Genomic DNA, 13,576 nt, shown 5'->3' with positions numbered 1-13,576 from the left:
CGAAAACTGCACTGTAAAAATTAACAACAATCGTTATGACGACTGGAAAATCACCATGGAGGAGAAAATAGACATCAGCATTCCGCACATTGAAGGAATGACAATCAACACAACAGTAGGAGATATTAACCTATAAAAACAAATTTTCAGATCTTCCCCCACCAGAAACTAATTTGGGAAATTAAAGAAGAGTCCAAATCACATCTGATGGCACTCAACTCAATGATGCTACTAATGAGCGTCGTAACAGCAACAATCCTTTGAATCCGAAAGAATCGCAGCACTTATCCTATAAAAGACGCGGAAACAATCTCGGTTCAGGCCATACCCTCGATTTGGCCCTCACTTCGCTTTAGGGGGGGAGGATTTAGAATATCTCCTAACGAGGGTATCGCAGAGTCGATCCCTCCAAAGAAACCACCAAGAAGCGGATAGCAGAACACCCCTTCCTTCTCACCTAACTACGTGAGTGGGCATAAGTACGTTGGCATAGTTTGTGTACACTTACAAACCAAGCAATTTGAGAGGATGTGGTTGCGACACTTATGTCGCTAGCCATTAAATACTAAATCAGCACTTTCACAGACTTATGTTGAGAAACTTATTGTAAACATTAGGCTAACATAAGAATGAAGAAATAAATGAGAAGTCAGTCTTGAGTAACAAGTAAAACCCATCAGTCGAACGCTTTTATTTTATATATACGTAATTCATACGTAACAAAAAAACACATCAGTGAACTGTGAAACAGAAGATACCACAACCCTTGTTATACCGTCGACCACGACTATAACTCGCTCACCACTGTGAGCGAGCGACAGCTTTTCTAAGTGCAAGCTCGAAATGCAAGTTAACAGCCTAAATGTTAACAGCAGCTGAAAGCAAGCAGAGGCTGAAAGTGGGCAGAGGCAGCGAGCAACCAAAGGTAGCGAGTTTGTAGCGAGGAAGTAAAGGCAGCGACGAAGCAACGGCAGCGAGAATGTAGCGGCGAGCACAGGCAGTGAGCAAGGACAGGAAATCAAATGCAGCGAGAATGTAGCGGCGAAACAAAGGCAGCGATAATAAAGCAATGTCATATTTAATTGGTGCAGAGAGGACAACGCAGGTGGCCAAATATTGATGTCCTGTAATTGAAGAGTTCGATGAAACCGATATGCTTAAGAGCACTGCAAAGTATATGCAACAACTCCACAAAATGTGCTTTTATAACTTTACTCACACCCTAGCTCTCACGTTCTGCGCCAAAATATTGGATCAAATCTCTTTCTTGATCTTCAAAAATATAATCTCATTTGGGCGGGAGTGGCTGGTGTAAAGTTTTTGTTTAAATGCTTAGTTGCATTTTGTTTAATGCAATTAGTTGTTTAAATGCAATTAGTTGCTAAGAGAAACGAACTTTTTTCAATGATAATGCAGACAGAACTGATTTATTAACATAACCTAAGATTAAAATGTTGGAGCTGATTTTGCCTCATCCAGGAGTCTTGGAGGGCAGCTGTCTGACCTGGGGGCATATACAAAAGCTACTTGTAGTTAAAACATAATTTCGGCCGAAAACAAGCGACATAAATCAACCAGCAAAATGAACTGCTTCGAGAAACGTCGGCAAATTATGTTGCTAAGCCCAATTAGACATCCTTTCATCCATAATTTGTCCCTACTGACTCGTGGATAACTTCAAGCCTGGTATCAATTAAATTACTAGAGCTCTAATTTTCCTGCTTGTTCACTACAAAAGCTGAATTTACGCCATTCGGAGGGTGTCAAGCATCGTTGCCTATCTGAAATCAAAATTGAACGGACAATACATATTCCAGTCGTTGGACTACTTCATGATGCAAATATCCCCAGCAAGGGTCTGAAATAATCTTTTCTCCAGTATTTTTTCCATTAAATGTTGCTTGAGCACAGTGGTGTTTATACCCAATGTAGGCAAAGCCTTTTTTACAAACCCACATGGGTTTTATGTGTTCTTTCATTGTGAAAACCAGAAGTGGCTACTTATTTCCCATTTTATAAGCACTATTGTGTACTCTTACTTCTCAAGCTCACTCAAAGAAAACACGGATCCACTGAAACAGTTTGCACGCTATCTCTTCGTCAATGCAAACAAGTGAGTGCTCTAGTCGGAAGTGCCCAACTAAAGGATACCCTGGACCTTCATCCACTAGAACCAGATGCAGCTCGTGCTACGCGCTTGTTTACTCAACCTTTATACTTTATCTAATTAAATGGGAAGTTGGATATACTACCATACTAGAAACATCTCTTCCATACTCTCATCGCCTCCAGGGAAAAATGGAATTTTTACGTCTTACACGTATAAGTAACAAAACAAGCGGGAGAAATATCTTCATTTATTCCGACGGCCAAGCAAGTCTCAGCAAGTTCCACCGAAAACTGCGGAATCACGAAGGAAGATTTATAGTTCAAGTTAGTTTAGGATAAACTGCCCTCGGCTATCGTGATATTCTAACCTACACATGGACAAGTCTCTGCCTGATGCTTACATTCCCAAAAAATTTTATAAATTCTTTCTTACCTCACGTTGCAGCTTACGGCGCTCAACTTTTAGTTCAGCCTCTGCCTTTTCGGCTGCTTCTGCCGTGCTTTTATAACGTATAACTTGTGTTTCAGATCGTGCTAAGTTAGCCTGGAGACTAGCGATTTCCTGTTCAGCTTTTTGTAGTTTATATTTATAATCAGATATGATTTTATTTGATTCTCCTGTGAAAAGCTTATTATGATAAATTTAACTATTATTTGACTATATTTTAGACTTACTTTGAACCTCATAGTCATCATCGTACCTTAAAGAGCCACACAATGAACTTCCGCGTCCAACTCTACCTTCACTTTTAAATGCACCTAACTGTTCATGAAGCTTTTGTATTTCATTAAGAAGTCTCTGCTTTTCTTCTGCAAACTTTTTGAGTCTAACATCTGAAAAGATAGTTTTTAATCATAGCTTTTTATGTTTACTCAGTCATACTTACCAAGAGAACCCTGTACGGTTGACAAAATATTGGCGTTTTCAACACTCACTAGAGCCCGCTTAGCGTCACTACCATCACTATTCTCAATGGAAACAATAATAAGACCGTGCTCTTCTATTAGTGCATCTCGCTCGCTTAACTGGCCTTGCACTAGGCTTAGTTCCAGAGTTGTGCGTTCCAAGTTGCGTTTGAGAGTATTGCAATCGCGAAGTTTGTTTTTGAATTCCCGCTGCAGTTGCGCGAAAGATTCTTCCATTGTTTCACTTTTATCTTTGAGTAGCTTTACTTCATAGGTCTGAGATGAGCGGTCGTTGTCAAGTTGGGCATTCGTTATCATAGCCTTTCGAAACCGTTCTTCAACTTCCTGAAATAAAAAAATAATAAACAAATTAGAACACAATTGGTGGACAGTTTTAATACACAGTTGAATCACAATTGCACTTTTTACAAGTAAGAGGTTCTAGTCGGGAGCTCCCGACTAGGGGACACCCTGAACCCTCTTATTCCAACATCAAATGCATATATATATTCTATTTTAGAAGTTATATATCAAGTTTGGTGGCTCTAGCTCTTATTATTTACCCAATTTGCTAAAAAAAAAACAGGATGCCGATATCGATTTTTATCGATTGCTTGGAAACAGAGTAAGTTATCGATTATCGGAAAAACTCGATCTGCGAGGGAACTAGGAGCATCTACATCTAAAATTTCAAGTCTCTAGCTCTTATAGGTTCTGAGATCCTTGCGTTCATACATACGGACGGACGGACGGACAGACAGACGGACATGGCTAGATCGACTCGGCTATTGATACTGATCAAGAATATATATATTTTATGGGGTCGGAGATGCTTCCTCTGCCGGTTACCAACATTTGCACAAATACATAATACCCTTTTTACCCATTTTCAATGTGTTCGGAGTATAAAAAGAGTTTCCATATCCGAGATTAGAGAGATTAGTTCGCATAGAAACAGACAGACAGATATGGCTATATCATACCTACTGTTGATGCTGATCGAACTTTTTGGGGTGGAAGATATCTTCTATGTGTGACACAATATATTTTATGATAATTATACCGCCTACAAAGGTTTACAAAATATTGATGACATGCTCTATTTCGACCTTGGATTTGACTTGATTTTACACTGGAAATTGAGAAATGTTCTTAACTATCGTTATCTTTGTAATTACCTGTTGTATTTAATATATTTAAAGATACCTACTTTAAGCTCGTGTTTAATATCACGGAAACTGCGACCTTCGTCCTCCAATGAATCTTCACTACTGCGTCGCGATGCTGTTGCACGTACCAAATTTACAAGACCACTATACCCATGGCGCGTGGGATGTGATGAGAGTGTGTCAACACTACCACTTGTGCTTTGCATATCGAATGCACGGTCAGCGTTTTGCTCCAATTCTTTTTGTTGTCGCTCAAGCTCACGCATTCGTATCTCCCGAGCTTCAGCGCGAGCTAGGCGACGAGCTGCCAAGCGCGCTTCGGCCTGCATTAAAGATAATAAGAAAATAATTAGTTACTTGCTAATCTTATAATCCTTAACGAGTACAAGTAAGAGGTTCTAACGGGAGCTCGCGAATAGGGAATACCCTGAACCCTCTCATTCCAACACCAAATGCAGTTCGCGCTACGCGCTCGTTTGAAGCAGGGTTCGAACTCGCAACTGACCGCATTACTTGCTGACGACTCTACTCAACGGCCACAGCAGCCAAAGAAATAAATAGTTTCCCCGGTAGGGCTCGAACTCGCGACAGACCGCACCACTTGCTATGCCTCTACTCAGCAGTCACACCAATAATTGAGTATAATTAAGTAAAAACTAATAAAAATAGCAGCACAGAAAACAATCGCAATTGCAATGCTGTTGATAGAATTCGAAGCACACGCGCATACATGTGTGTGTGTGTACATGTATACAGAAATTCTTGCAATTTTCGCTAGCTGCCCCATCCAATTGAGCAGTAAAACATAACTTTGGTTTTTTCTTAACCGATAATGAAATTTTCTACAGTATATCTTATTGCACCATAGAACATTCGTGTATTCTCAAACAGTCAAGTGCATTAAAATTGGCCTTAAATTAGTGGCCAATATAAGTTGGGTTATTATCTTGATTTATAGGTCTACGGTCGTAGCGGGTAGGTGGCGATAGGTATAAAATAAAAGATAATACACAAAAACAATATACCCTTTAACCCATTTTCAATGGGTTCAGGGTATACAAATTGAGAATTCAAAAAAGAAATTGTTTATGTTTTAATTAAGCCCCAACCCCGACGTCTAGCTGGCAGTGGTACTGAGCTTGGATTTCCAGGAAATAATCGTTTAATTATCGCTATCAACTCATCAACAATCCTCCAGGTTCAGGCTCAGCTATCAACTCATCAACAATCCTCCAGGTTCAGGGCCTCCTTTGCCGGCAAAGCCGTCGTCCAGTAAGCGGCCCAGCGTTACTGCCTCACAGTCGCAGTGGTCCTGGCTGAGAGTTTTTACGCTACTAAAATTTAAGCACGGCTTTCACCGTGGGCAGATCTCCACCCGTGCCGTGAGCAGCAGGCCAAAAAAGGTCCGGGGTTATTTACCATGATCGTGACACGAGAGTCGAATCCTGACATAGATCATTAACTTCGTTGCCGGTACTCTTCCCACGGTTGAGTGTTAAGTTGTTAAGTGTGTAAGAAACCATTTGCAGAGTTTTTATAGAATTCCATTACCCTGTACGTGGAACAGTTCAGATTTAAAAGGTTAGCTTGAAACGAATAATAGAAGGCACTACTTTTGGCTTGTAATAAACAACAGGAGGCCATATACTTATATGCAAGGCACAGCTTTGCATCATCGGCAAACAATAGTATTCTAAGGAGAGACAATCTCGAGGGAAGGTTACTCTGATACCCAGTGAAAAGCAGAGAAAGCATAATTTGTGAAGTAACAACTAGTGATTAGCTAAATCGAAAGCTCGGCTAAAATAAATATATATCACAAGTCTACATTCTTTTCTTAATCATCAGTTACTAGGGAAATAATAAGAGCTGCATAATTGTTGCTTGAAGAATAACGTACAATTTGGAAATATAGTTTAGAATGGTATATAAATTATAAAGAGTATAAAGATTCTGTTTTAAGTATTAAAACAGGTTTGCACAGTGCTACAGCAATGTAATAATCTGATTGAAAATGCATTTTGATATATGTAACTGATGTTGAGTCTGATTTTAAGTATATCTAAGAAAAGTCTGCATACAGATTAGCATTGTCCGGATCCCATTCGCATACGATGAATAATTATCGATAGGTTCTAAAAGATCTGGTTTCTGTACCATAGCTCCTTTTCAGCTTTTCTACGTGCTTCCTAGATACGTACCACCTTGATCAACAAGTTCCCGGAATTTGTTCAGAAAATAAAAAATACAAGTTTATTCATGTAAATCTATATTATTCCCTTTAAAGTAATCCCCATCGACTGCAACACACTTATGTCAGCGCTTGATCCACCAGTAATTTCTGAGATTTTTCCATTACTTCCTCTCGGTTGCTGAAACATGTTCGCCGTAATAGTTTTTAAGCTCGAATAAAAAGAGAAAAGTGACACGGAGCCAAATTAGGTGGATTCGTTGACCGTTGGCTGGTATTTGTTGCATTTGACGTGAAAAAAATACGAATAATGTGTGGGACAAGGCGTTATCATGGAACAAAATCCTCGAGTTCTCTGCACTCAATTCTGGTCTCTTTCGGCGAATTGTTTTATGCAAACGTCTCATAGCGCCCATATAATAGTCTATGTTTACTGTTGGGCCTGTTAAAAAAAATTCATAACGCACTACACCGTAGTAGTCCATTAAAACCGTGAGCATTGCCTTCTTTTTTTTACTGAAAACGACGTGGTTTTTTTGGTCGCGGCTCATTAGGTGAACGCCACTCACCTGCCTGATATCTGGATTGCGTGTCGTACTCATAAACCCACGCATTGTCTCCAGTAATGATCATTTTGATGAATGCGGTAGACTGAATCCGAAGTCTCGCAAAAAATGTCTTTTGCAACGTCAACACAGTCTCTGTTTTGCATGAAATTAAGATCTTCTGGCACCAACCTAGCTGCTACACGACGGAATTCCAAATCATTAACTAAAATGTCTTGGACGGATCCATAGACAATGTTCAAGTTCTTTGCTATCTTTCTGATGGCTAATTCGCGGTTGGGGACCGACATTTCGTTTACTTTATTAATGTTTGCGTCGGTTTGCGATGTCGATGGTCTGCCACTGTGTTCACCGTTGCCAAAACACTTTTTTTTCGAACGTTCGCGCTCCATAAAACCCGTTTATTACGCAAAATTTAATACAAGTTCGTTGCTGCAAATTTAAATCCATTCGTTAAAAATCGCCAAAACACAGATATAGATGTGCTCTTGGCTACGTAACTTTTGCAAATGTCAAGCTATGACGCTAAATATTAGAAGGAATATCAACAACAGATGTACCAACTTAACAAAAACAGTCAAAAAACAGATCTCAAATCGAAACGATGGGAGCTCCACACGCTGGCAATTCTAGGAATTTTTTGATCAAGGTGGTATACCTATCATCAAATGCTGGTTAACCGGCCAGGATTTTCTTAATTTCTTCAAAAATAAAAGCAAATCGAACTAAAGCCAAAAGTAAAGCATCAACATCGCAGCCTTTTGCAATGATGCCTGGTTTAACTATGTAGCTACATGACGCCAACGTTATTTTCCACTCTGCGATTCTAGCCATACGATTTTACACAAATACTGAATAACAAGCATGTAATCGTATACAATAAATAAGTAATAATGGTGAATTCCGAAACATAATAAAGAACAGTCTGTTTAATCAGTAAGTATATGAGATTTCGTACAGGAATAACAGTACAATACATTTATATGGACTCTTTTATGAAGATTGTTATTGCACAAAGCTATGTTCTAAAATCATTTTATTTTGAAATTCTTTTTTTTTTTTTTTTTACGAAAATTTGTTATAATTTCTATGTTTTGTAGATGGTTATTTTTAAATTCTCCAAGTAATCAACGTTATGTTTCATAAAGCTCTTATTCTCCTAAACAAAGACATTGTCGGATATCGGCTGCGCTAGGTGCGGAGCCCCAAACTGCCCGTAGAGATGATGCGGCCTGCGGCGTGGTTACCAACCGAGGCGGCTTTGAGGGTTTTGCACGATTGGTGGGAATAATGAGGTTAGCAAAAGAATCCCAGTTCACGAGCGGGGTTGTTAAATTTAAACTTCAACCTTTATTGAACTTAACCAAAAAAAACTATAATTACTAATTTGACCTACACAGAGCATACGTCCGTTGGCTTGGACTGACGCTCACAGACTTCTACATATGTCGCAAACTCCGCTGTTACTAAGCGTGCAAATTCAAACCTCAATAGAATTACGAAATACAAGAAAATAAGATAACTTAAAGTAACAGAACTGAAATCTCGAGCGCTTGAGAAAGACACTAAATTCAACTCAACTCAACCGTGATAGCGCGTGATCTATTGAGTGATAAGACATTACTCAAATGCGGCTAATCTAAGCGCAGGTACATTTTCGTTAATCGCTCTTTTCATGCGCTCTCTTATAATATCCGCTCTTAGGCTGGCGCGATTGCTCTTGCTGATAGGCTGTAGCCCAAACATTTTCCCCCCTTTGATGATTGCAGCATTCATCATCAAATTTACGTCCGCCAACTGTCAGATTCTAGGGCTATAATGAAAATAGAAGAGTGCAATAGAAGAGAAGAGTGAAAATAGAAGAGTGCAATTTAACATTTACGTAAAGGTTAAGTGTCATTATCAAGCCAATTCTCTTGTATGGGTAATGGACAGAGCTTTGTTTCTGGCCGTTTGATAACACTACTGCTTGTTTTTAGAGTCACAACTCTAACTAATCCATCTGCATCAGCATGAGTGCTTGTAATCCGAACGAATCCTTAATTAACACCATGCATCCAACATCTAGGTTTCTCTTCATCTGCAGCCATTTTGGTCTTCTCTGCAACCGTGGCAAGTATTCAGTTTCACCTTTTCCAAAATTGCTTTGAATAGTATTGACAGATTCTCCACCGATGCACTAAACTCAGTAGGAGGTGACAAGAGCGCATCACCAGTGAGAAAGTGACCGGGGGTCAACACCATTAAATCCTCAGAATCATTCGAAATAAGAATTCGAAATTGATACCTCACTTCGCTTACGCTCAGACTCTATTTTGCGACAGTTTCGAATAAGACGTTTAACATATGCCATAACTCGAAGAAGTCGGGTATACGATGAATATTGACTTATGAGCATCGAGCTAGGCATTTCTTCCAATGATATCTTGTGGCAAGTCAAGCTTCTTGTCTCAATACACACATGATCAATGTTATTGCAAGGCCATCCTTCTTCCGGACCTTGTAACCACTGCGGTCCATGCCACCCCATTACACATGCCGTCAACTTAGATACGCTAATTCCCCGACTCAGATGGTCGGCAGGATTATCAATCGAGGGAACGTGTCTCCATTGTCTTCCATTCGAGATCTCCAAAATTTTGTTTATGCGATTTGAAACAAATATCTTCCAGTTTGCACCTCCTCCACGGATCCAACTGATGGCTATCATTGAGTCGGACCAAAAAATAGTACTGCAGAAGTTTATATTAATTCGCAAATTCTGTTTTAAATACTTATACATTTTTGCAGCTCAAGAGCAGCACACAACTCGGCTCTGGGTATGGTTAATTGTGGCTTAACAGGCGTGACCTTACATGTTGACAGCAGCAACTCCGTATGAAATGCGTGATCCCCGGTTGGAACACGTAAATATGCAACCGCTCCGTAGGCTTGAGTTGATGCATCACAAAAGATATGTAGTTCTGCTGCTGCGTTATATAATCCCTATGTTATATATCGTGGTATGCGCATGCTTGAAATATTGGGCAAGTCCGTTAAAAACTTCTCCTATTCTCTTCTGACGGCTGCTGGCACTACGTCATCCCAGCCAATCTTATCCTTCCATAGACGCTGCATTAGTATTTTCCCGGTTACAACAATCGGACTCAGCCATCCCATAGGATCGAATAACCTCGCAACTTTTGACAGTATTGACCTCTTCGTCGGTAAGCCTACTGATAGATCAAAATTTAAATGAAATCGAAATTCATTCTCCACGGGGCTCCAATGTATACCCAGCGTACGAATTGTATCCTCGCCATTAAGGTGCAACAATCCCTTCGTTTCTCGAAATTCGATAGGTATATTTTCTAACAATTTTGGGCAATTACTTGCCCACTTTCTCAACTCAAATGTGGCACTGCCAAGCATACCAATGACTTGACTCTGGATAGCTGCCGCCTCTGTAAAACTATCCGCTTCAGAAAATATGTTATCAACATACATCTGATGTTTCACCACATGTACAGCCTATGGGAATGTCTCCTTTTCGTCCGCGGCTAACTGTTGCATCAAAGAGCTAAGTAGGGTGCTGAACAAACATAACTGTTAAGTATGCATACTCCTCGATGTCATCTTTCTTATCGGATTTCCATAATATGCGCTAATACTGGGCATCTTCCCTTGGAATATTGATGCACCTGTACATTTTTTCTACATCAGCTGTAAACGCGAATCTTAGACCACGCCAATTGAGAATAACTCCAGGCAGCTGCAAGTGTAATTTGAGCCCAATTGCTAAGATATCATTCAATGACTTCCCATTGCTTGTCTCTCTCGAGCCATCGAACACAACTCGGACCTTCGTAGTTGATAATGTTTCCTTTATTACAGCGTGATGCGGTAGATAACAATGTTGAACTCCTCCTTTGGATGATTGTATGATGTTATAAATCTTAGGCGTAGCCCGTTCCATTTGGCCCAGCTCCAGATACTCATTAAGGGTGTGACAATATGCTTCTTTCAACCTGGGGTCTGCACGCAGGCGCCTGTCTAGATAATCTAGTCGCTTCAGTAGCTTCGATATGACGAACCAATCACCATAATTTTATCCAGATGGGACCAAAAAAGGTAAACGCACAAGATATTTTTCCGAAAATAAGCGACGATGAGTATTGACAAAAAAGGCCTCGCACCACCTCTCCTCCGGTGAAAGACCTGGAGACGCATTGTCGAATTGCTCTAGTTCCCAAAACTTACGTAAAACATTGTCGAGCTCCGCATTGACATCATGAGTGTGTATCTTCACTGTGTGCGAGGATACCAACGACGCACGTTCGTCCATCTTTCCAGACACGATATAGCCCAAATCGTATTTTGTGCTAGAGGTGAGCCTGTTGGTCCTCGGTATGCTTCATTTAGCATCAGCTCATCATAAATATCGCTCCCTAGCAAAGTGTCGACACCTTGGGGAATAAAATAATTAGGATCGGCTAAACGGAAATCCTTTAGATGTGGGCACTTCGCGGTAGATATTCTTCTCTCATGCATTCTTTGACTCACCTTAGGTAGGACATACGCAAATATCTCATGCTATACCTGTGGGTCATATAGCGATCCAATTTTTAATTCAATTCCTGTAGACGCTTCGGTAATTCTTTCATTCGCTAAACCATTGATTTTTATATGTACCCGTTTCCTTGTAAGTCGCAGTTGTTGGGCTGCATGCTCTGAAATGAACGACGATTGGGAACCCTGATCCAAGAAAGCTCGAAACTTTAAAGGGTACCCATCTTTGGACTCGATAAGCACCATTGCTGTTGGTGGCAAGACCTCCTGTCTTCTAAAATGTAGGACTTCATCCTTTCCGTTGATTAAATTTGTAGATACTTGCTGTGCACTTGTATCCGTTTTCCATGAGGTTGTTTTTAGACTCATCCATTTGACCACGCGTTCTATTCAGGTTAATTAAAGTACGGTGCCGTTCAAAGCACCTTGCACAATTTCGCGAGCTACCACATGCAGCTGCGTGATGATTCGGACTTATACGATCCGACGCACACATTTCCTTGAATACATTACAAGTTCCAATGGGGTGCTCCTCCTTGCCACAGACAATGCATATATCCGCTTGTCGAATAATAAATGAAGCTTTTGCGTCTCTTTGGCTTGCACGTAAGCCATATATGCCTTGCTTTTTATTCCTGCGGCTATCTATTAGCTGCGTTTTCTTGCAACTTCCTGACGATGCCGTAATCATCGTTCGATATTGGGACACGAGGTAAACACAAGCTCTCCATGTTGAACTGCTAACTGATGATCAAAAACATCCATGTAATGTAAAAACAATACTCGTTTATTGTCATATAAATTCACCAGCATTTTCCATGCTACTGGGTAGTTCGATTCTATCAAAGTCAAGTGCTTTATATCTTTAGCAGCTTCCTCTGATAGAGAATCCTTTAAATAATGGAAGCGATGTAAGTCAGTAAGTCTCCGACAGTGATGTACACGCGATAGGAACACCTCCTTGAATGCCGGCCAATCTATGAATTTATCACTGAAAGTTGGCAGCCTAACCGTGGGCAACTTCATTTCCTCCATAGGGGCTATACAAGGTTCATTCATAGTCTGATGCAAACACGTCTCATTGAATGCGGTAGATGTCGGATATCCGTGTTCCTTGTGCTCATACAACTCATTACGTAACTCAGCTACTCCCACGATGTAGGTCTCTTCAAACACATCCCTGATTGCCGTATTAAAATACCTTGTTCTAATCTCCTCGTTGTCTCGCACTCGTACAAGCTGCTGATGGTTGCGTTTATATTCTGCGTTAATTTCTACCAGCGATTCGAGCCTGGCTTCGAGCTGAGTTACCGTAAGTACCGATTCATCAGCCTTGTATTTTTTCAGTGATTTCTCCAACGAGGTTAACAGTGCAGTTTGCTCAAACGTTAAATACATGAGATTTTGAGTCATTATGAATACCTAACCTTACACGTTAGTGTCAAATTGCACTCACCTTTCCAATTAGGACGCACTGTCTTCAGCAATCACGATCCAATGTCCAATCCCAAAATCCAAAGTCCTAGAATCAATCCTCACAGGAGGCACCGAAAATGTTGGATATCGGCTGCGCCAGGTGCGGAGCCCCAAACTGCCCGTAGATATGATGCGGCCTGCGGCGTGGTTACCAACCGAGGCGGCTTTGAGGGTTTTGCACGATTGGTGGGAATAATGAGGTTAGCAAAAGAATCCCAGTTCACGAGCGGGGTTGTTAAATTTAAACTTCAACCTTTATTGAACTTAACCAAAAAAAACTATAATTACTAATTTGACCTACACAGAGCATACGTCCGTTGGCTTGGACTGACGCTCACAGACTTCTACATATGTCGCAAACTCCGCTGTTACTAAGCGTGCAAATTCAAACCTCAATAGAATTACGAAATACAAGAAAATAAGATAACTTAAAGTAACAGGACAGAATGCTCGAGCGCTTGAGAGAGCCATCAAATTCAACTCAACTCAGCCGTGATAGCGCGTGATCTATTGAGTGATAAGACATTACTCAAATGCGGCTAATCTAAGCGCAGGTGCATTTTCGTTAATCGCTCTTTTCATGGGCTCTCTTATAATATCCGCTTTTAGGC

At 40.5% G+C, this 13,576-nt stretch overlaps 1 protein-coding gene across 4 annotated transcripts in view; it reads right to left on the bottom strand.

The window, feature by feature from the left end:
* Positions 1 to 13,576, bottom strand: part of LOC115768244 (leucine-rich repeat flightless-interacting protein 2) — a 74,205-nt gene that overhangs the window by 44,577 nt on the left and 16,052 nt on the right. For 2 of the 4 annotated variants that reach the window (XM_030712771.1, XM_030712772.1), the window contains exons 3-6: positions 4,226 to 4,507; positions 2,997 to 3,360; positions 2,785 to 2,943; positions 2,543 to 2,727 (exon numbers count right to left, since the gene is read on the bottom strand). In XM_030712771.1, coding sequence (XP_030568631.1) covers positions 2,543 to 2,727; positions 2,785 to 2,943; positions 2,997 to 3,360; positions 4,226 to 4,507 — 990 coding nt within the window. Of the gene's footprint in view, positions 1 to 2,542; positions 2,728 to 2,784; positions 2,944 to 2,996; positions 3,361 to 4,225; positions 4,508 to 11,180; positions 11,226 to 13,576 lie in introns of those variants that run through there. The other 2 variants (XM_030712773.1, XM_030712774.1) reach the window with 2 other exon arrangements.

The sequence above is a fragment of the Drosophila novamexicana genome, unplaced genomic scaffold (genome assembly GCF_003285875.2).
Source record: "Drosophila novamexicana strain 15010-1031.04,08,12 unplaced genomic scaffold, DnovRS2.1 tig00001720-arrow-arrow-pilon, whole genome shotgun sequence".
Lineage (NCBI taxonomy): Eukaryota > Metazoa > Arthropoda > Insecta > Diptera > Drosophilidae > Drosophila > Drosophila novamexicana.
This window is presented reverse-complemented; position numbering and strand designations above follow the sequence as displayed.